The sequence below is a fragment of the Penicillium argentinense genome (genome assembly GCF_028826775.1).
Source record: "Penicillium argentinense strain IBT 30761 chromosome Unknown utg000002l_segment0_segment0, whole genome shotgun sequence".
NCBI classification, from domain to species: Eukaryota; Fungi; Ascomycota; class Eurotiomycetes; order Eurotiales; family Aspergillaceae; genus Penicillium; species Penicillium argentinense.
Window position 1 is genome coordinate 2,355,354 of NW_026622661.1, and position 22,971 is coordinate 2,378,324.

The window sequence follows — 22,971 nt, forward strand, 5'->3', positions numbered from 1 at the left end:
TCATGCTCTAATAATAAATTAATAACCTATTAAGAACCGATTAGAGTATACTTACCGATTATCCAGTCTAAAGCTTGAATATACTCCTCTCGATTCGGAATATCGATCACTGCTCGCATCCTTTCCCTACATCCAGGAGCGACCTGTTGCCCACGAAGTGCTCTATCAATACCCCTGTAGAAGTGGGCTCTACAGAAGACAACGAAGTGTTGGATAAGATCATCAGGCGATACTTGAAGAGTACTCTTATCAGCGAGAAAGTCTCTAAGACCTATAACGTATTAGTAATATATTAATAGTATATGATCTATTTCTCACCTCCGTATTGCTTTGTATCCATATCCAGAACGACAGCATGTAGCCCTGTACGATGGATTGGATAAAAGTAGAACTGGCGACTAAGCACACGCTCTATGCACTCAAAAAGCCGAGTAAATAGGAGATAATAGGTTGAATGGGTCTCGGAAACGACAATCACACGTGCTAGTGTAAAAACTAGAAGAACATTGTATTAATAAAGAACTATTAATATATTAGGGTAATATTTACCTCGGTCTTGCTCAGGTATATATTTTGAAAATGTAACCTCTCGCATTGACCTTTCTTTGAATCGTTTAAAAGACATGTCAATCTCTACCGATTCAGATTGGATGAAAAGCTCAGCCATGTCTGATGTGAAGCAAATAACCATAAGGTCAGGGTCTTGATAGATATGCTGAACGTAGTCCTACAAAAAGGTTAATTATAATATATTCTCATTATATCACGACCTATTATCTTCATACCTTTAAAGGAGGATCCTTTTCCATCTCAAAGATCAAACAATTGATATCCTGTCCATGAGGAAATCGTAGGAGTCTCTCCTTTCGAATGAGTGTGCTGATCCGGTCTAAATTAGCAAAGCTTTCATGGACATTGAGCAGCGACTCGCTATTATTGTATCGCTTGCATAGACCCCGAAGCTCAGGGCTAACGAGAAAACGTCCTAGGATAAAACATTATTAATATTTCTTTAATATATTCCTAACATATTAGAAAGAACTTTACCTGTTGTTAATGCAGGATTGTTCTGTAGGCGGATTATTCGTACTAAGTCTATAATTGCGGGTGGAGGCTTCGATGGAGGTGGCGGAGGGTGCATATGAATCCCGGTTGAGGTAAAAACCCAAAATGGATTGGACGTGAGGTCGATTGGAATAAACCAATGGAACTCAACGGAGCATTTGTGCCTTTTAATTTTACCAAGCCCACGTGTATGGTCAAATTCTATAATATAGTAATTAATAATATGTTCTTAATGTATTAAAGATATATTCCTTACCACAATAGTCTCCACGATGACGATTTGTGTCGATATAACCACAGGTTTGAATTTCTCCCTGGACCTCTCCATCAAGGATTCGCCTAAGCAATTCCCTGTCGATACCAGAGTCAGGGCGCACACATGATGCAAAATGAGACCTTGGACTTTCATATGAATTAGAGCAATAGATATAAAAGTCAGATCCACCAATAACACTCTGATATATAAATAACAGGTTAGAAATATTTTAAGAATATATTAGTAGTATATTACTTACATCCTGAACCCATCGACCGCGCGGCGAACAAGTATCCTTCCAAGATCCACATGAAGTGCGATTGATCTTGAATTGGCGCATCGTAGATTGGTACAACCTATATGTTGCTGGTTGTAGAGGGTTTTGGGTATCACTGAATGCGATATGTTGGCGAAGCTCTTTGATTCGCTGCCAAATACCCTCAGTAACATGCGAATGCACCATTTGCTTGAGCTCAGGATCTGTAAATTCACACATTTTTATGCCTGTACATCTGTAGAGGCTGTGTAGAAAAGCGACCCTTTCTCCAAAGATAGAATCATGCTGGTTACGTCTGTTTCGATAGGCTTGTTTTGACGAGTATTGCACCTAATATATTATTAACATATTATCAATATATTAATGGGATATTAATATACTCCTTCAATTGACTGCTCCACTGCGAACAATGACCGATCAGGCACATTGATCACATATGTGAAGCCATCCGGGTCTGTCCGGGGATATTCAGGTAGCGCTGAAGTATATTCGATAAAGCGTGTTCGAATCGGCGAGCGCTTGTCGTGTAAGATAGTCCGTAGGAATTCCTAAAGACACAATATATTATTAATGTATACTTAAATATTGAGAATATATTATCGTCATACCGGAGGTTCATCTAGAGCATATGTAGGTCCAGGGGTCCCTTGAACAGTAGCAGGAACTGCACTCTCCTCACTATTAAGCTGCCGCTGAAGCTCCTGCTGAAGCTCCTGCTCAAGGGATTCACCGATATCTTGGTCGTCCTCTAAAAAGGCTGCCATACTGGGTGTGGGTGCAAACACTAGAATGAGATGAAGGAGAACTACCCCGCCTGACCCATGGTTCAGTGCGAGTGAATAATACATCAGTAATTTATTAAATGTATTCGCCAGAAATAAATTACAGGTGCCAAGAAATTAGGTGTGGCCTGGACTTATCGGGCTTATCAGGTGTGGCCTGACCCACCCGCAGGTGTTCAGGTCACATATACACTCATATCTTTTTCGTTCGTAATTCCCAAGCTAACTTAGTAAGCAAGGAGGATGCTAAAACCTTAAATGCGTATCTGGCCCCCCCCTCCCAACCCCCTTTTCCTTCAAACACCCATGTTTATGCCACCAAAACGCGCTCAAAAACTATTTGTGCATGATCAAATGATAGTTCATTGTCTTAATGCAGTACCGCGTAACCAACCAGTCGGTTTATCCACTAAAACCAAACACAATCCGACTTGCGTTGTGAAACCCGCATTAAACTTTAGTAACTAGCTGATCATCCGCAAGCCTCTATCACAATCCAGCCACGTATTCATCAGCTGCTTGGGAATATGTCTCATAAGTTCCATTAAATCTACCTACCTCCCTCTAGCATATCCCGGTCCCTCCCTGGTAGTAGGATGACCTAATTCGCATGGTGAGATCGGAACTCAAAAGTGACGAGGGGAGGAAGAAAATCTGCGTTTCACCATCGCTATCGCAGCTTTGTGTAACCGGTTCGGCAGCTGCAGCTGCACTTAGACAATATTAGCGCACAGATTGCATGGTAATTCAATATATCTTCTATGCAGCAAAAGTGCTTATGGAGGTGTGACCTATAGATTTATTAATTCTTATTCACGACATTGCCATTCTAGTATCTTGGCGAGGATCAAGTTTTGATTTTCTAAATGATTTGCTTTGGGGAGAGATTGCCGGCCGCATAGGAATCTAAGTGGAAATCATAATGCAGATGAGGTCTAGCCATGATCTGGAGCTAGAAGAAGGTAAGCAAAATGATACAATCAGATCTGTTGCTAATTTCGCTCAAAGATTGCGGAACGTCGAAGCTTGAACGTAAGTTTGCGGGGTTGGTGCCCAATCCAACACTGGAACCTCTACTTCATGTCAATCAAGGATTGATGCGATTCTTACCCTCCAGTCGCCTTACTGCAGAAGAGGCACTTGATATGCTGGGCAACCTTCAAGAATAATGGATAAATTCAAACAAATAGATCTTCCGGCTACCGTGAAGTAGAGCCGCGTCATCTAATACGGCAAATACATCGAACTCATACAGAAAACGCCAACACGTTTTTCTACCCATTTCAAGAACAGGTATCTCTTTCTTCATGTTCTCAACCCAGTCACGAATATTCTCTACAAAACTCCGGGCAATTCCGGGCTTGATCCCTTTACCGACGAAGAATTCTAGGATTTGATCCTTGTAGATGTGTTCGAGTACAAAGCTCGTCGGAATGCAGCGTTGAGGGTATCATCATTTATATTTGATGCAAGCCACTCACCGTATTCTTTGGCAGCTACGTCTTTGAACCCGGGAATATTCAATAAGTTCATACCTTTCAGGGACTTAGGACGGGAGGACCAATACAAGCATTGCCCGTATCCTGGTGCCGTGTAGGCTCCAAGGTTGTACAGAGCTGCAATTTGGTCAATTATCGCTGCAAGGACTTGACTGCTTTGCCGCTACACGCTGCTAGGTGGGGCTTTGCTCATAATGGAGAAGATGATCATCTCTAATAATACCTAAGCTCAGTGGGGGGCTGCGGGAGTGGAACCTCGTGCGACCCTGCCCCCTCGTTCAATTTGAATACTTTCCTGGGAACTCCCAGTCACACTCAAAACTGAAAAATGAACGCCATTTCGAATGTTTCTGCCGAGATACTTTATACCCTTCTTCATTTTTTCGGCACTGACCCTATTCGAAAACATGAGCCCTGCTGTTTACTAGTACCCAAATGGTGGTGCAAGCTTGCAGAGCCTGCTTTGCTTGAAGGTCTGGCTCTCAATGCCAATCAACTTCCTGAAAAGGCAGCTGAATGATTGGAACAGTTTCCAAAGTGGCTTATTAGGTACAACCATCATACCTAGCATGACGTTAAGATGGTCCATGTTACTAGATACCGAGAATTAAACAGCCCTTGCGAGTTCTGTGATGTTAGGACGAGCATGCTTGCTCGCGGGCCAATGGGACGAGGTAGAGGAGCTCCTTGTACAGGTCCTGGAGACTCACAAGCCGCAGCTTGGCGTGGATCAACCCCACACGCTGACGAGCATGGCCAATCTCGCTTTCATTTGGAGATCTTCAGGTCGTAGAACCCGAGCCCTCGATTTACTACGAGATTGCCTGGCCAAGCAGAAGAAAATACTGGGGCTGAATGACCACCAGACCTAATAATTCTGAATCCTTGTTGGAATGGGAAACAGAGAAGTTGAGTATTGATACGTAGACGAGCCATATATTTGACTACCGTATTTTATTTCGCAGCAGGCTCTGCTTCATAGTGCAATTTGCTAATATATGTACCCGAAGAATATGCTTGTTGTATCTGGTGCCAGGATCGTATGGATTGATTTCTATGTTGGGACAACTTTTCGCAATATAGGTCCCCGTGAGAGAGCATATCGATTTGAGGATCTCAAAGGACAAGCAAACTGGCATAAAACTGGATCACGATAGGGATATCATACTGCACATACAACCTGGCTTATGCTCCTTACTGCACACGCCTCGCTTTCTAGAATCACGGCTACTCATACTTTCTCAATTGTTATACCTGCATGTCGAAAATGGCCCTCCGCATTTTCCTGCTTTGCTCCAACATCATGGACGCACCGCCAAAGGAAGGTATGAAAACTTTCGTCGGGGTGCTTTTCATAACTTGGCCAAGATTTCTTGATGTAAGCTTTCAGCTCAGCAAAAACCTCCTCAATAGGGCTGAAATCTGGAGAGTAAGGCGGCAGGTACAGTAGTCTAACCCCCGCATTAGAGCACAACTACTTAACTTGGTCCGATTCCGAGAATACGGAATCCGTTGAACCTTTAAAAATACGCGATAAAAGGACACCATCTTAAGTGTATGCTGGCAGTATCTGATAACGTTGGCCCCGATGAAATTTAGACACTTACACCGGTGTTACGCCTAGTGGTGACTAACTGTCCGCCTATGGCCTACCCGCTTATCATATCCGGATTCATCAACGAGAATAAGGTGGTACTAACGAAACTCGGATAGTGTGTAGTGGTATAAATCTCGTAGTTGAGGGTTCTATTCTTTAGCTTTCGGCCAGACGAGCCCGTTGGATACTGGATAGCGACGGTAACATGTTGAACTCGTCCCATAGGAACTTAGCCATTTATTCGATATAAAGGCCGGGTTTTTCAGCGAGGTGGTCACAAAGGGCGTCCAGCATCACAGGAGTTATGCTTGGTGGGGGGCCGGGAGGAATTATGGGAGAGTTGGGACTGCCGAACAACCGCATATTCTTGCGTATGTGACTGTAGTGATAGAACGCTCGCTACACTTTACCAGTTTGGCCATTTGTGATGTAGTCAGTTGTGTCTTGCTGCTTATCATATATACAATCATTTTACGCTACCAGGGATTCAGGTTTCGCGCCATCTTGCAACGATTTAGGGGATTAATGGTTGCTGAGTAGGGAGGGACGATTGTGATGGGACGACACCACGGGTGGTTATTTTTGGATCAGTAATAATACATAATGTCGAGGATAGTGGGGTAGCACCCGAAATAGTTTAGTTCCGTTTGTGTCGTGATATCTTCATTTGTACTAGGGGATTCTCGACACTCCGAGAATCGAGAGTTTCAACCCCCCTCACCCTACTCCTGTAAGCAAGGACACCCTAACGTGTCTTCGCAGCATCCGCTCTTTTCTTCTTTCAGTTAATTCATCTATCTTTTTGGATTGGTTCCCCTTGGTAGATTAGCCCCATTCTTGCATACAATGCCATACTGTATCAGCTAGCTGCGACAGATATACACGTTTGGTCTTAACCATACCAGCCACTAAACTTACACGATGACCTAATGAAATATTTAGAAATGATCCTGTATTTAGTTATGAATAGTATATTTCTTATATTTTGTCGCTTTAAATTTAGGGTAGGACTCCAGGGACCCCCCCTCTAGCTAGAGAGACCCCCCCTTTTACTCCTCGGACTCCCCCAGGGATAGGGGGACCCCCCATGCCTGAATTATAAGACAGACATTCATATTTCGGTTTAGCGTAAGGCAGTAAGGTTTGTATCACATGATACATAACCCCTCAAAAAATTCTTGGAGATTTTCTGCCAGATCTCTAGTCACATGACTAATTATTCTGCCGCTTTCTGCCATTCTGGTCTCTACAGCCTACCATTCTGGTTCAGCCAATCAGACGCCACCATTTCTCACTCGTACAAGTTGCTTAAATTCGTCAATATACAGCTATCTAATGCATGATTCTTTGGCTGTGATTCAGGCGCTTGATGCATTAGACGCCTCAGATACGTCAGATATAGCTGCCTGGCTGCCACGGGCTCGGCCACGCCCACGAGGTCCTCCGTCATTGCCCCCACGGCCACGGCCACGGCCACGAGTATCTCCGGTATTGCCTCCACTGCCACGTGTACGGCGTCTTCCACGACTGCGGCCAGTCGCCTCTGCTATAATATGCTCAAATACCGACGGCTCGCGTTGGGTAGATCGCTCGAAAGGGGTCAGGGGCTCATCATCAGGAATCTGCGTAGACGGGACTTGTATCTGTGCCGATGGAACCTGGATACCTACAGGATCAGGCTGGGTGGCTGGTTCCTGGGGTCGGATGTTATTCCTCGCACCACGCGGGCGTCCACGACGGTGGATAGGGCGAGGATCCTGGATCAGGAGCAATGGGTTAATAGGTGGAGCATCACCTAGCTGGTAAAGATGCCACTGCTGATGGTAAAGAGAGGGAGATAGCTGTCGGTTCTCATCAAGATGTTTCTTAATGATATGGATACAGGGATACCCCGCGGTATCCTTTGATTTGCAGTCGCAAAGGGCGGGAATCCGAGGCTTCTTCTCTGCCGGTGGGAGATATTGGTTATGAATCTGACGAGTGTAGTAAATTGCCTTCTCCGAGATGCGGTTGATGAGAAGTCGGTAGAGATGAGGCATAGCCGTTGGTCGGTGAATTCTCTCGCGGGCGATTTGTGCCTGATGCTTCGTGTACTGGTCCTTAACTACTATCTCAAAGTTAGTTAGGACAGAGAGAAGATGCTTAGTGGACACAAGGAGGTCCTGTTTGAGTAGCCAGTGGGATCCTTCTGCACGAGAGGTCGCGCATTCACCAAGATGGAGATAGCGACGGGTGTGGTAGCGGAGGAAAGCCTCTGGGCAATCGTCAATCCACTCAGTCTTGATATAAGCAATGAGGTCGGTAAAGATCGGGGCATTGTAGAGCTCCTGGAATCGTGCCCATGCTGTATCGAATGTATCCTTCGTCTCTGCGCAGACCGTCCGGCTCCAGCGCTTCAGCATCTTGTTCCATCCCTCATCAAGCACCTTCTTCATCGCATCATCAATCTCTTTCTTAGTAGCATTAGTAGTCAATGACAATGTTGACCCATCAGGAAGCGGGATAGATCCATTAGGACCCGGGATACCGTCTCTGCGGGCAGTGGCGATTTGGTCTCGGAGGAGAGGTAGGGCTTTCTTCATCAAATTCATGTTGATATGCCAGAGGCAGATAATCGTGTGGGTATCAGGAAAGACCTCATGAATCGCGTTAATCAACCCATCTTCCTTGTCGGTGAGAATCGTGCGAGGATATGGAATCTGAAGCTCATCGTAGACATCTGCTAGATAGTCAAGGGCGATCTCGTATGTAGGCTGCTGCTCATTCTGCAGGAAAGCAAATCCAAGGAAGGCAGAGGTGCTAAGTGCAGTGAAGCCCACGATATCGAGGAGAGGGAGGCCATATTGATTGGTCTTGCACGTACAGTCCATGGAGATAACGAAGGAGTGACGCTTTAGCATCTCGATGGAGTTCCGATGTATTGCAAAAAGCACAACAACATGATTATCCTGGTCTAAAGAGTATCTAGATGATCGATGTTAGCAATAGAAATGAACAGTATCGTAATAGAAGTGAATAGTATACCTGAAACGCCATTCTCCGTCGGTCGGAAGTTCCATAAGTAGGGCTTGAATCGGCGTCTGGCCAGCTAAGAACTCGTCATTCATCCTCATACGGGCATTATTGATGTCTTTTGGCAAGAGACATGTGCGTTTATCCTCCGCTCTTAAGAGCCTGAGGATCTGCCTGGTCGGCAGATTCTGCTTAAACCAGTTCTGTAGCTGCTCTCGCTTTTGAGCTAACTCGTGCTTGCGATGGGCGACATGGGTAGTGGCAGGGGATGGCTTATGGTTGTGCTTGTCGCTAGTAATTGTGAGAATCCACTTCTCATCATCCTGTAGGCGAAGAGAGATATCGAATGGACAATCAATCGCTAGTGAATGGGTCTTCCGCTTCTTAGATCGGCCTGAAGCTACTGGTGCCTGCTCGGGCTGCTCTGGTGCCTCCTTAGGGTGCTCTAATGCCTGACCTCCGCGGTCGCACTGGAGCTGTACCTTCTTAAGCCTTGGTACTTGTCCCTTAGTCTTCTTGCTCCGCCGCTTAACCACCGCGAAGCCATTGTTGAAGCCGAGCTGATTGATGGCCTCGATTCCTTCCTCTGGTGTGTTGTATCGTCGATCAAGTGGTGGGAGTGGTAGGGTTATGCGGAAAGTAGCAGGGTCTTCGTCGGTATCTTCGGACACGATGCCAGCGACCTCGGGCATGATATCGATGCTAGAGTACTCGGTGGGGTTCGGATCTTCGGTAGGGCTTGGCTCTTCAGCGAATAGGAGGTCTTCGGTGGCTAGAGGATCTGCAAATTATGAGCGAATATGATTTCAACAGGTGGGTCGATGCGGGTAGCCATACCAGGGCTATCCGCTGTATCTGACGAGAGATACAGCTCCAGGCCTAAGCCTGCCATATTGGGCGATGATTTGACGATAATCTGGTGATAAATTTGGCGTGTGGGGGTGTTGGAGATAGAGAGAGAGGGTTATGAAGAGAAGATAGAGAGGAATAACGTAGTTCCCAAGCGAGTGACGCACCCCACCAAAAATGGCGTCCTGACGCGTACCCACTATTTTCAACCACCCACCATGCCACCAAAACACGCTCAATCAAGCCAGGATTCGGATAATCGTGAGGGCAGGATTTTATTAGCCATTCAGGCTCTTTAAAAAGGACAATTTCCTAGTCTTCGCGCTGCAGCCAAGACATACGGCGTATCTGAGGCTACAATCCGCCGCCGACGTGCGGGCCAGACTTCTCGCGCGAATACACGCGCTAATAGTCATAAATTGACTGGACTTGAAGAAGAATCGCTTGTACAGTGGATACTCTCAATGGATTCACGCGGTGCAGCGCCTAGGCCCTCAACTGTGAGAGAAATAGCGAATATTCTACTTGCCGACCGCGGAAACACCCCCTCACCAACAGTTGGAAAAAACTGGGCATCAAATTTTATCAATCGCCAAAAAGAGCTTCGAACATGCTTCTCAAGACGCTATGACTATCAACGTGCTCAAAACGAGGACCCGAAGGTCTTACGTGAGTGGTTTAAAACCGTTCAAAATGTGATCAATATGAACGGCATCCAATCAGATGATATCTACAACTTTGATGAGACTGGATTCGCGATGGGCCTTATTTCAGCACAAAAGGTGGTTACTCGAGCCGAGTACTATGGTCGTCGGGCAGTTCTACAGCCAGGAAATCGTGAATGGGTGACTACAATCGAGTCAATCAGTGCAGCAGGTTTTGCTCTTCCACCATGTATAATCTTCAAAGCCAAAAACCACAACGTCGGTTGGCTTGATGGCCTTCCAAAAGATTGGCGATTTGAAGTTTCACCTAATGGCTGGACTTCAGATGAGATTAGCGTCCGATGGCTTCAAAATCTATTCATCCCATTCACCTCAAGTCGGATGAAAGGAAAGCATCGCCTTCTGATTCTTGATGGCCATGGTAGCCATCTCACGCCTCAATTCGACCGAATTTGCGCTGAAAACTCAATTATCCCACTCTGCATGCCAGCACATTCATCCAATCTTCTTCAACCTCTAGATATTGGATGTTTTGCTGTTCTTAAGCGTGCCTATAGTCGTCTGATTACCAACCAGCACGGCTAGGATTTAACCATATTGATAAGCTAGATTTCCTAGCAGAATATCCTCAGGCACGAGAAGAGACCTTTAAACTAGAGACTATTCAACATAGTTTCACAGCAGCAGGTCTAGTTCCACTAGATCCTGAACGGGTGCTTTCAAAACTGAATATTTCTCTCCGAACACCTACACCACCACCTAGCCGCCCAAGCAGCCGATCGGGCCAATTCAGTCCGAAAACGCCAAAAACAGTCAAACAAGTACAAAGACAGTTTTCTTCACTCAAAAAACTACTTAGAAAACGATCAAGAAGCCCTCCTTCCCCATCAAAGATTATCCTAGATCAGATTATCAAGGGTTACTGTGTCTCAATGCACACCAATGTGCTACAAGCGCAGGAAATTGCTGATTTACGGGCTGCGAATGAGAAGAAACGGCAAAAGCGAGCAAGAACGAATTGTCTCGTTCGATGCGAACAGGGTATTACAGTTGGAGAGGGCTTGCGACTACCAGTGCAGCCAGTGCAGCCAGTGGAACCTGTTGAACAGCATCCGCCCGCACCGGTTGAATCACCTATTTTGCCACCCCCACCAGCCAAACGTGCACCGCGGAGATGTAGCGGCTGCAATAGTATTGGCCATTCAATTACTCGGTGCCCTAGTCTATAGTTTTTGAATTTAATAGTGTTTTTAGTAGTCTAATATCATTCTGGTGGATGTCCCGGTCGTCAATGACCGATATTGGGTCTTTCCCTTCTACGACGCGTATGTGAGAATCTTGAAGCGATTCCTTTAAAGACTCTAGCACGATCGGGTAAGATGTCGTGAGGTGAGACACTATATTATATGCATGGTTCGATCCTTCCTCCTCTTTATCGGCAAGGAAAAATGAAGGGGTAGGCGGTGTGCGTCACTCGCTTGGGTGCGTCACTCGCTTGGGAACTACGTTAAAGAGATGATAGTATTATTAAAGGTAGGCGGTGACGAGGTTGTGGAAGCGGTGTGAGGACGGTGAAGGCGGAGAAGGGGGGGGTCTCTCTAGTAAATTTTTGCCTAAGGATTTTTGCCTCACTGCCTTACGCTAAACCGAAATAGGAATGTCTGTCTTATACTTCAGGCATGAGGGGTCCCCCTAGCCCTGGGGGAGTCCGAGGAGTAAAAGGGGGGTCCCTGGAGTCCTACCCTATCTAAAATGGGGTTCTCTACCAAAGCTTCAAAATTTCCGATGCTCGATAGTCAATATGATTCTAAGCAAATCTTTGGACGGATACTGCGTTGGGAGGGAGCTTCGTCACATAGCCAAATGTTTTGGCGCGAGGGCGCCAGTGAATACAATCGCCCACGATCTTCTGACCGATTGTCTAACATGGATCTCATATAACAAAAACACCCAATGGGTACCCAATGGGTTGAATGGGTATGGAAAATCGATGTCGATATTCATACTTCTAAATGTTTTGATTCTGAGAGTTTCGACTTAGAACACCTATATGGGATATCGCAGGGAATCAGCGAGTCGCTCTTTGATCGCTGGCTCGAGCATGGCGTTTTTATCGAAGATTGGAATACGCATAATGAGTTGGTCAATAACTTGACGGCAGAATTAGAGGTAGTGCGGGAGCTTTATTTTGATGACAGGATCTAGGAGGTATCGATGGGAGTTTACCCGAATTCTGCTGTGGAAGACGCATTTGAATTGGAACTACGGGAGAATGACGTTCACGACATTATTGAAAGACATGTGGTGTATATTGGGCCTCGAAACATCCTCTACTCAAGGCGAGGTCTCAAATTGATCCATCATAGCCTGTACTTCCCTTCCTGGAGTTATTTCAGATGATATACTAGAAATCAGAAACAAAAGAACCACCATCCTCTAAGAGCTCCTGGAAACACTCGGTCTTCCCAATTTTCCCAAAGACAGAAACAGTGTAGTGCGTAACTAAATTTCTCGAGGTATCCATTAGATCCCCGCAATTGGGAGTGACGCACACCTGGAAGGGTTGCGGAGGGGTGTGGGTCACTTCAGAAGGTCGGCCGACCGGCCCCTGAAGGATAGTGATTGTTAACTGATCGACTGGTTGTTCTGTGCATCCAGTGAATTATCATTGGTCAATGACCTTGCTCGCGTTGTTTGAGAAGTTTGCAAGACATCTCGACTTTGACTCAAAAGACACCGACCTCCTTTCTTTGTCTCCATTTCCTCGCCGCAACGCTGCCTTCGAGCACATCTCCAACATGTTGACGAGCATTTATCATTACGGTTCCGCTTTAACTTCAGCTTTGCGATATCATATGTATCATCTTATTCTCTTCAAATTACCTTCGCTTTTTAGAATTCGCTTTTTAGAATTCGTCTCCCAAGTCGTGAGAAGCCAGTTAATGTTGAGTGCTGTATAGGCCCCGGGAATTGGAAACAACCCCCCTATTATCTTCTATAAGTGCTTAATTCCGCTCAGTGTTACTTGGCAACCCTTACCGCAGTGAGGGGAGGGGGTTTGAGAAAAATCTGTGATGGTTGCAGGCAACAAGGGATTTCGCCCCCTGGAGGCGATTATGCCGAGGTGCGAAGTATAAAAGGCTAAAGTGCGCACCGAAAACAGCAGGCCTACCTTCCCGCTTGCAGCATGATCGCCAGTCCCGTTGGCGCGGGTTTGATCGATTTGGTTGAGTCGCTAAGACGTTCTCGAGGATCAAAGACCAAGTCTGTTTCCGGCCAGGGTGAGTTCATCGCAACCTTAAAGAGGCCAGTTCGCCCCATGTTTCATATCCCTTAACTCTCTTTTCGAACCTGGAAAATAATTTTAAGCGACAGTTCCTTGACCAGTTGCTTGCTAAAAGACATGGAAATTCTGATCCCGACATCAGAAAATCCAGGGAGTTCAGAAGAACAATGGAGCGCGATCGACTTCCATCGGGTCGGAGACAAACTTGGTGTCCAATCCGTGAGAACGTCCTAGCGACTCAACCAAATCGATAAAATCCGCGCCAACGGGGTTGGTGATTATGTTGCACTGCCTCAGCTAGTGGTGTGTGGTGATCAGTTTGCTGGCAAATGCTCCGTGTTGGACGGAATTAGCGGAATCGTTTCCCCAGACAAGATAGGTTGTGTACCCGATTCGCTACGGAAATTGTCCTGAGACATGCTCTGCAAACGTATAGTATGACTGATGATAACCCTTCATTTGACGCGAGACAATGAGGAAAATGACGCTTAGGCTCCTGAATGGAACTCTGTGGATTCACTGAGCTTCCCGGGATCATTGAAGCCGAGCTTAGTCTATGGGTATTTGTACTTCTAAAGATCAGACTGACACCCCTACCTTTGCTGCCGATGTTCTACGATTGGAATTAGTTGGCAACACTGGACTGTATTTGACGATTGTTGATCTACCTAGATTGATATTGTTTTCTTCGTAAGCGGGTTTACAGTGCGAATATGCTGGGTTAGAATCACAGTTTAACGGCCTCTAATCGAAAAAGTAGGTATATCCATAACTAGAATTCATTATATGGGCATAAATTCTCGGGAAAACTGCACGAGGGGTGCTCGAGCGTCGTAAGAGGTCAGGTATTATACTGGACCGTCCAGGGCTCCCCACGATGATACTGGAACGGAAGACTAGAGCGAGCAGAGTTGCATATCAACCTTGGGACGGCAGTGTGTAATAATTGAGCGAGTAACGCGTTAAACTTCCCTCATTGAAGAAAAAGCAAGTGGTCTTAATTCGATCTCTGTTGATCTTCAAAGTGGATTCCGATGTCCGGATTAACTATTCTACGGTACGATGTGAGATGACGACATGATTGCATCACCGTCAATTTCTCTTCCATGGCGATAGACGCGGTGAGGGTTTTGGGCGGGGACACATGATCGGGCCGCGAAAGTTGCCCAGCATTGATTACGCTCTCCCACCCGTACTTAGTCTATATATTTTGACATGATGAAGTGCTTCTACAATGAACACGCCTATGACTATCCCTTTTCCGCTGTATCTCTCGCCTACTTCCTTCGTTATCCGAATCGCTATTCGCGTCATGTCTTATCTACTGACGTGATCGAGCAATTCATCGACCCGAACACACACCGCCTCCACTCAACTCGGCTCCACCTGAAGAGGACCAAGATCCCCTTGAATATTTTGAAGCTAGTACCCAAGAGATTAGGTGGATCCGACCACTCCGCTCAGAGTTATATCTTGGAAACCAGCGTAATCGATCCTACACAAGGCTGGATGAAGACCGAGTCTCGCAACTTAGAATGGACTGGCATTCTCAGCGTCGTTGAGAGACAGCACTATCAGCGCCTTCTCGCGAGCGAGAACGCTGGCGCTCTAGATGGAATCTCACTCGATCGGAAGAGCGAGCAAACTACTGTCTATACCAATGTTACCCTGCGCTCTAGATTCGGACAGGGCATGGTTTTTGGTCGCAGAAATGACACCGATAAGAAAGAAGAAGATAACAAGACAGGCTTGCTTTCTTCCTTATCCGCAGCCGGCATCGAGCGGACTATTGAATTGATCGGTGTCAGGCGGACCCGAGATGCTGTTTCGAAAGGTAAACAGGGGATGAACCTCGTTCTTGAGCGACTGCGCAGCGGTGGCATTATGTGTGTACTCGAAGGGATACGACAGGATCGGAAGGCTACCTTGGGACCCTGAGGCACCATAAAAGCGAGTCTAGGTAGGTCTATGATCTCAGGGAATCCTCCCCCGGTCGAAAATGATGAGAAGATTGGGTGGACAAAGGCTCTCGATAACCCGTTTATGGACTTATTAAGGAAGTTCTGAGATTGGTTAGAACGCTATTGGATGAGGAATCTCTTTTGGGGTAAGTAAAAAAATTTTACTTAGCAGTTGCTTGGCGAATATATACTGAATTCTCTACGTTAGGTACCGGTGTTCTACAAACAACGTCTACTAAGCTCCCACATGACATGCGGGTGCCTCTGCAACAACGCTGTTTAGTCGGCTTTGGATGAGGTAACTAAACAATGGAACTAGGGCTCCGCATCTTCTCAATTATGTACCAATCTGCGAACGCGCTTTCCTCGTAGTGCAGGCCCATGATGCTATCTGCACAGGAATGTGAGCTAAAATCTGGAATAAAAGTTCACAGCCCCACGGGGCTGATTACCAAGTTCCACCGTGGTCTCGGTCCTGGCTGGATGGTCCATTCTGTGGGGATATGAAAACCCGACCAACAGCCAAAACACATGTGACGCATATAGCAAATCCAAAAAATAAATTAGTAAGAAAACAATATCAATGAGAAGAGTTGATTCGACAAGTCCTGACAGCACCGTCGGTTATATCATAGCCGAATGCTTCTTATGAACAACTGCTCGTGTGTCCGTTCTCGTTTCTCCAGTTACCAGGCGGCACGATTTGATCATATGCGTCTAGGTTCCGTGGTCTCCAAGATTGTTTTGAGTGCCATTTCAATGGCACGGAGCTCGGCAGCGTATACAGTGGACGTGTCTTCGCCGCCCATTTGGCTGTGAGCGTGGAGATCCTCGAGATCAACGACTACTGCTGCTCCAATTTTTCCCTCGATCCCACTCCCGTCGGCGTAGAGAATCAAGGGTCTTTCTCTTGGGTCTTTGGATAGAATGTGGTCGTGAGTTTTCACTGCCATCTCTCTGTCCTCGATGAACACTTCTGGCGGCGCTTGCCATGGTTCCTGGACGAATGCCTTCCGACTCGCCAAAGTTCCCGGGGGAGCCGTAAGGCATCCGCCCGTTTTCCAGGCTTGCGCCTTCATCGGTGTCCATCCAGACCAATCTCTCTCGTCCACCGGTCGGCGTCGTAGCATTGTTGGTGGGACAGCGAATGCTGGTCCAGTCTGTAACCGTAAAGCTGGTTCGTTTAACAGGCGGTTCATATGGATCGAAATTGGTGGTAGGTGTAGTTCTGTGTTCAGTGCCTCCGCTGCTGTCGTTCTGAAAGCCCCGCTGATCAGGCATGCTGTCCGCTTCTGGATGGCCACGAATGGTTGACTGATTATTCGTGCCTTCATCTTGCTGATCAGCATTGGGTGGTACCAGGCCGATACTCCGAAGAGCATCTGTGGGATGACTGCCGCTTGGTAGATCCTGCGCATGGCTGAAAGAGAGGCCCCCCACGTCGAGCCAGCCAAGCTTCGTAGCGCCTGGAGGGACACGCTTGCTTTCGAAATTGCCTTTTCGCGGTGATGCTGAAACTCCAATTTGGGATCAAGCCAGTAGCCCAGATAGCGTTCCGCCGTCCTTGTCGCAGGTACTGTGTGCCCCTGCAGTGACAGTGGTGTGTACCAAGGCTCGACTTCTTTCGTATTTACGAAATGCACGAGCGTGTACTTCTTCGTGTCGAATACTGAGGCATGCTTTCTGGCCCACTGTTCGGCCTTCCCGCAAGCTGTTTTGAGCTTCCTGATGGTCTCTCGCTCGCTATCTCCTTCGGTCATAAAGCAGACATCATCCACCCAGCCGTTACTGGTCACTCCACTTCCGCATTTCTCAATCAGGTCTGCATTGTAGATCAGATAGAGAATCGGCGAAATCGGCGACCCTTGCGGAATGCCCGTTGGTGTTGGTATTGGATCAGAAGTGCCTTCTGGCATGCGAGTCTTTGTGCTTCAGGAGTATACTGTATAAAATTTCAGAGCGTACTTAGTATGAAAGGCCAGGCAGCTCTAAAGAGCAACTTTATTTACGTTTGATTGCGTTCTCTTTCAGCCGATACCCGGGCAGATTTCTCCATTCACAGGAGCCCAGATAGTGACTCTAACATGGTACCCGCCAGTTCACATTTCGACTTAGACATTGCAATCAACGGAGTCTGGTGCTAGTGTCGACGCTATATCCTGTAAGGCTGAGTAGGCGGATACTAGCGCTTACATCGAAGAGAGTTGATTGGCCGAAGTGTCCTGACATAGCTTGTATACAGGGCAATGAGAGCGCTTCCACCATGGGTGCTGATGGAATGAAAAAGGACCGAGTCTGCCTCTCAAAGACTTTACCCTTCAATAATTCTCTGATTCGAAAACGAGACAGAAAAGCACAGGATAACTGTTGATTGGAACTTTTTCGTTCAACAGCCGGATCTAAGCCGACCTTGCGAAACCGACAAAACACAAACGGCGGGAAGCTCGAAATGCCTTTTAAAGATTCCTATACTTTCTCCTTTAGTGTTCCTCTCTAGCTGATACCATGGCAGGTTTGCAAAAAATCTCACTCCACCATACCACTACTGGCTGAGAGCCGAAAATCTCACATTGAGAGTCATCGGAGCCTTCTTTCGCTGGTATCATGAAAATCATAACCAACCCTCAGCAGTGAATGGAAGCTTGACAAAGGCGCAAAAGAGCAACCTCCCATCAACATTTACTATCTCTTATTCACTACCTGGCATCTTCTGGCTGCGTGCCATTTGGCGTTTCCCACCTTTCGGATGCTTCTTCAATTGAATACCTTTCGGAAATGATGTGTTCCACAACTGCCCGGCTCGGGACTCTGATTGAGTCGAACGCACATGAAAATGTCGGTGGCGCTTTGAAATAGAAAGATGCGGCATGTTTTATGACAAAACATCCTGAAAATCCAAATCGCTTCGCGGAGCGAGAGTTGTGTCATGTACGGTTCCCTTCAAGCCACTCAGGTGAAGAATGAGTCGTAAGAAGTTCATGAAGCAAATCATAATCCCATAAGAAGTCGTTCTGCGAGAATTCATCTGAGTGTGACGGATGACCCTGGGAGTAGCCTCGTCTCGTGGAAGGATGCCTGAGGCATAATATTGGGTCGTTTGCACAACGCGTTTGCTAGGGACTTTAACCCCTCTTTTTCTGGCGGACTTTCTTTCTTTCTCTTTCCTTCTTCATCTTCGAGATTCTCGTCCTGTAGGCACCGAATGAATCTGTTTCTTTCGAACGGCCCGTAACACTGAGTGCCTTGGATAGCTATTCGAAGCAGGCGTTGAGCATGTGTGAATACTCCATTTTGCTTGATTCTTAAGGGATTTTAATGAGAAACCCTATAAGAAGGCACTATAGCTGTGTGCTATTGGTATTTACACAAGGATATCAAAGCAAAAACACAAAGATACATTTGAGGGATACGATCACTAATCCAACTACTGCAATTTTCTGGGTTGGACTATTCCTTTTTAAGCAGATAATAAAGTTTTTGAAAAAACGAGACAATGGACCAATTTTACAATATCCCATTTTAATGAACAAAGGCAACTGGTTGCCTTTCAACTCCCTGCTGAGAGCGATAGCTTACCCCGTCAACTTTCAGTCCTTCTTCATTCAACAGTGTGATGGTATCGCCAAGTTTCGAGAGATGAACATCCGGAATTTCGAACGTTTGCGTTGATTTGGCGTCCAAAGCTGCATTAGGCGGCAGTACTTGGAGTTCGCCAGCCGAATTTTTAATTTTCCAAGAAGACAGGGGCATCGTGTGGTCTTTCGGATTTGTGAGAGTAACCGACCTTCGTCTGGCTCGGGAACTATCTGACTCGGGGTTTATCAACGCCTCGTCTATTATCACGGAGTCCTCAGTCAGCTCGGTATCTCTCTTCTCTCTCTCTAGATAGTGACCCCAGGTCTCTGATGATATGGCATGCCCGTCGGAATTATCGGTGTGCACAGCTTGTGATGCGAATCCGAGAAAAACCCCAACCCATCGACCAGAGCGTGGGTAGTGGATCAAAAGGCCACCATCTTGGAACACCCCGTCATCATTTGCGAATTGTTTAACGTTGCCTTGATTCATATGCACATTGTGAATACCTTTTCGATCGTTAAACGGTTCTCCAAATAGGTAAATATCGGCGTTATCGTCGATCGCCTGTTTGACTTCAGGTTCTAGAACATCAATCATATCATTGTTCGAGCCTGGTATGTCATGGGGTAGGATTCGACCGGTGTTGATATTGAATAAGTTACTCCGGATGTAGTCTAACCTCACACCAGCAGGGTTTGGCTCCGTTTCTTCGAGAGGATAATACCCCGAGGATAGGTCGGTGAGACTATTGACGATAGGGTGATTTTTGAAGTCGTGATCCACCCAGTAGGTAAGTCGCGATTCCTTCTTGTCACCAGACTTGATGTTGATTGCAGCTCTGAAGAGCCCGGGAATTTCTTTGTTACCTCGGACGGCCCGGTGAATCTTGTGGCCAGAATGGCGTCTGAGTCGGCGAAACATTTGGCCAGAATGGTGACTCGGTCCTCCTTTATCACTGAAGTACAGTGATAAATGGGGGCTTTTATTGTCATCCTCTTCATGTTCAACGACGTAGGATACAGGGGTTGCTTTCCAGACACCGTAATTATGAAGCGGCATATTGAGGAAGATAGGGCTTCGTCGAAGAATTAGACAAAGTGGATTTCTGGAAGTATATGATTAAGTCATTTAATAGAATGTAGGTGTGAGCTAAGTGAAACATGAAGTAGAGGTGGGAGGTGTAGATACATATAGTCGGAGCTCCACGTCCAAGGCATGTGACGAATATTACGTATTACAACACTGGGTAATTTAGACTTAAGGCAAAGAAGTGTTCCGAGATAAAAGTATCACACGAGGTGCTGAAGACCAGTCCAGACTCTTGGTCTACCTATGATATGGTGTAGTTATTCGTCCTACCTAGTGGAGATCGGATCATGACGCATTGGTGACCTATCCTGTAGTTATTCGCCCTGCCCAATGGAGATCAGATCATGACGCATTGGTGACCTATCCTGTCACAAACCACCACCCAATGTGTACAAAACGGACAGATGAATTGTCTAGACTTTTGACACTGATCTGGATTTCAGCCTCGGCTTTTGCCATAACTATAGCTCTGAATGTTCGGGATTCGGGGTATGCGGATTTGGATACTCCATCATCCACATGGTATACCACAATCAATCCAAGAACCTGCCCTTTATCCCTCGTTGGAATTAATCCAATTTTCGCAGCGAGCAAATGGATCATGAATTATTTAGATGGCTTTGCAATAGAAGTTTTCTAATAGATATTTTCCTGTAAGCTGCCTTATTCGCGAGAACCAATCAAATGTATCGCGTAGAACAGACGCTTTATTCGATGAATACGTTGCACCGTATTATTGATCAGATGCACCGAAACAATGCTTAAGATACAACCATTCAAAGCCACAGATAAGTTGGTCATCCGTGGTCCTCAATCAACACACGAGGGTGTTCGTTAAATTATCTAGGCTCCGACGCTTCCGGAATATAATCTCCTAGCTGCAATCTAGATTCAACATAGAGCCAGCTGACCCAGACTTAAAAATGTGGTATGTTTAGCTTGTACCAACCGTATGATTACCACTTTCGGGTACGCCACATGACGTACGTTGATCATCCGATCCCGCAAGCTTACGCTGAGTTCATGCGTGAACATCAAACCCCGGTTTTTATTTTCACATAACCGATCGGTTTGAAATCCGTCGCCTGAACTCCGTTGCTCTCCTATGAATACTTCGTTACATCCATAATAGTTTTTCTCTATGTTGAAAGCTCCTTAATTCGAGCAGCAGATAAAGTTGCAAGAATTGTTCTGGTAAAAAAGCAAAACACAGCAAATGCAAAGATTATACTTAGGATTCTGGTGATTAGGAGCATCGAAGAAGTGCCTTTTCGTGTAATTTATTGGTTGTATCTGTGTTTCATACTTGGTTCGTTCAGCCACCGAGAACCAGCGATCTCCTTGCGAAGGTTCGAGCCCTAGAGCATGATATTTTGGGTCATGATGATGAATTCATTTGCCCGATGTAGCTTGCTCTAAATATATGCTGCTATGCGGTATATTTTGAGTCATTGTAAAATCAGTTGTGACATGCAGTAATGGATACATGATTTTTCTTGCTGCAAACAGCAGAGATACGTATTTGAACGCAGTACAACTGAATATTGCTTAAATTTTCGAAGGTTTATAAATATTGGACCACTGTGTCTGCTATTTTATATTCCATTTATGGCTCCCAAACATCTATCCAAAGCCTAACTCTTCAATATCCACTTACCAGTTGCAGATCCACCAGCAATGTATTCCCTCTGGTCACTCCTATTACTAAGTTGTATGCTTCAATTAACTTGGGGCTGGGGAGACCTCGGTCATCGAACAGTAGCATATTTGGCAGAGAAGTACCTAAGCGAACAGGGCGCTCAGCTAGTGGAAGATCTTATTACCCCAAATGAGAATTTTGATATTTCAGATGCGGCAGTCTGGGCTGATAAAAAAAATTTCGGTATCCATTTACTAGGCCATGGCATTACATAGGTATGTACCAATGTTAATTACCCCAGATTCACAAGCTTATTCGAGCAGATGCCATGGACGAACCACCAGATTCATGTCGTCTTTCCTATGAAGCAGATTGTAATACGCATGGATGTGTTATATCCGCTATTGAAAACATGGTCAGTGAGCAAAGCCTCTGAATATTGCAGCCTAATTAGATGCAAATCTTAACGAAAGTCACTAACGGGTTAAAAGACACATCAAGTCCAAGACCTTAGTCTAGAGAAGGCGCAGCAACGGGACGCGCTAAAATTCTTGATGCATTTCATAGGTGATCTGCACCAACCACTACATGTCGAGGCAAAGTGCCGAGGGGGCAATGATCTCCACGTTTGCTTTGACAATCGCTGCCCCGAGACGAAGAACCTTCACAGTGTGTGGGATACCGATATCCCTCATAAAATCAACGGTCTTAAGGATAAGCCGAAGCACAACGATGAAAAAAAGCCTGCTTTGAAGTGGGCCGAGAAGTTGTTCCAGTCTCACGGATTGAGGCCCCTTCAGGCAGAATGCACTGACACAAAAAGACCATTGAAATGCCCTATGATATGGGGAACCGAAACAAACAGACTGAACTGTGATTTCGTTTTCAAAAATGGCATTGAATGGCTCAAGAATAACGACCTGGGTGGAGAGTATTACGATGAAGCTGCTCCTATTGTGCAGGCACAGATTCTCAAAGCAGGAATTCGCCTGGCCGTGTGGTTAAATGCTTTGGCAACTGACAGAGCTTCATCGCGGGAGAGTCGCCATGGTCAATATGGAAAGGTGAGAAATGATCTCTGTTCCTAACCCAGGCCATCTTTGCAAGTGTGACAATCTAATTTCTTTTGCCTTTCTTCAGATGAGAACTCAAAAGCAGTTATAGTATAATGGGAATACGAGGGGAAAATTGAAAATGGAAAAGGTGTTATGAAGCTTCAAAAGTCAGGTTTTATTCAAGCCCCTTTGACAGGTAGGTGAATATCTCAATTTATTGCTTTTCATGTGGCAGTAATATTTTATGTCTACCGACCCTATTTATCCACTCTTTAAATGTCACATAATATCAAAATTTATTGCTATTCAAGGATAAGTCGTCAATAAAGCGGAATAGAGTATAGAAAGGATATATAATTC

General features: G+C 45.9%; 6 protein-coding genes across 6 annotated transcripts; 3 read left to right on the forward strand and 3 right to left on the reverse strand.

The window, feature by feature from the left end:
- Positions 1–3,302: 3,302 nt before the first annotated feature.
- Positions 3,303–3,549, forward strand: N7532_001724 (uncharacterized protein; the record flags this gene model as incomplete). Its single annotated transcript, XM_056614218.1, has 2 exons — positions 3,303–3,342; positions 3,389–3,549. The coding sequence occupies 2 exons, from the start codon at positions 3,303–3,305 to the stop codon at positions 3,547–3,549; spliced, it is 201 nt and encodes a 66-aa protein (XP_056479259.1).
- Positions 3,550–6,834: 3,285 nt separating this feature from the next.
- On the reverse strand, positions 6,835–8,376 carry N7532_001725 (transposase; the record flags this gene model as incomplete). The annotated part of the gene is made up of 1 exon (XM_056614219.1): positions 6,835–8,376. One exon carries the CDS (start codon positions 8,374–8,376, stop codon positions 6,835–6,837), a length of 1,542 nt encoding a protein of 513 aa, XP_056479260.1.
- Positions 8,377–8,454: 78 nt separating this feature from the next.
- On the reverse strand, positions 8,455–9,180 carry N7532_001726 (uncharacterized protein; the record flags this gene model as incomplete). The annotated part of the gene is made up of 1 exon (XM_056614220.1): positions 8,455–9,180. The coding sequence occupies one exon, from the start codon at positions 9,178–9,180 to the stop codon at positions 8,455–8,457; it is 726 nt and encodes a 241-aa protein (XP_056479261.1).
- Positions 9,181–14,506: 5,326 nt separating this feature from the next.
- Positions 14,507–15,226, forward strand: N7532_001727 (uncharacterized protein; the record flags this gene model as incomplete). Its single annotated transcript, XM_056614221.1, has 1 exon — positions 14,507–15,226. The coding sequence occupies one exon, from the start codon at positions 14,507–14,509 to the stop codon at positions 15,224–15,226; it is 720 nt and encodes a 239-aa protein (XP_056479262.1).
- Positions 15,227–18,768: 3,542 nt separating this feature from the next.
- On the reverse strand, positions 18,769–19,887 carry N7532_001728 (uncharacterized protein; the record flags this gene model as incomplete). The annotated part of the gene is made up of 1 exon (XM_056614222.1): positions 18,769–19,887. The coding sequence occupies one exon, from the start codon at positions 19,885–19,887 to the stop codon at positions 18,769–18,771; it is 1,119 nt and encodes a 372-aa protein (XP_056479263.1).
- Positions 19,888–21,968: 2,081 nt separating this feature from the next.
- On the forward strand, positions 21,969–22,720 carry N7532_001729 (uncharacterized protein; the record flags this gene model as incomplete). Its single annotated transcript, XM_056614223.1, has 3 exons — positions 21,969–21,975; positions 22,124–22,620; positions 22,697–22,720. 3 exons carry the CDS (start codon positions 21,969–21,971, stop codon positions 22,718–22,720), a joined length of 528 nt encoding a protein of 175 aa, XP_056479264.1.
- Positions 22,721–22,971: the final 251 nt, after the last annotated feature.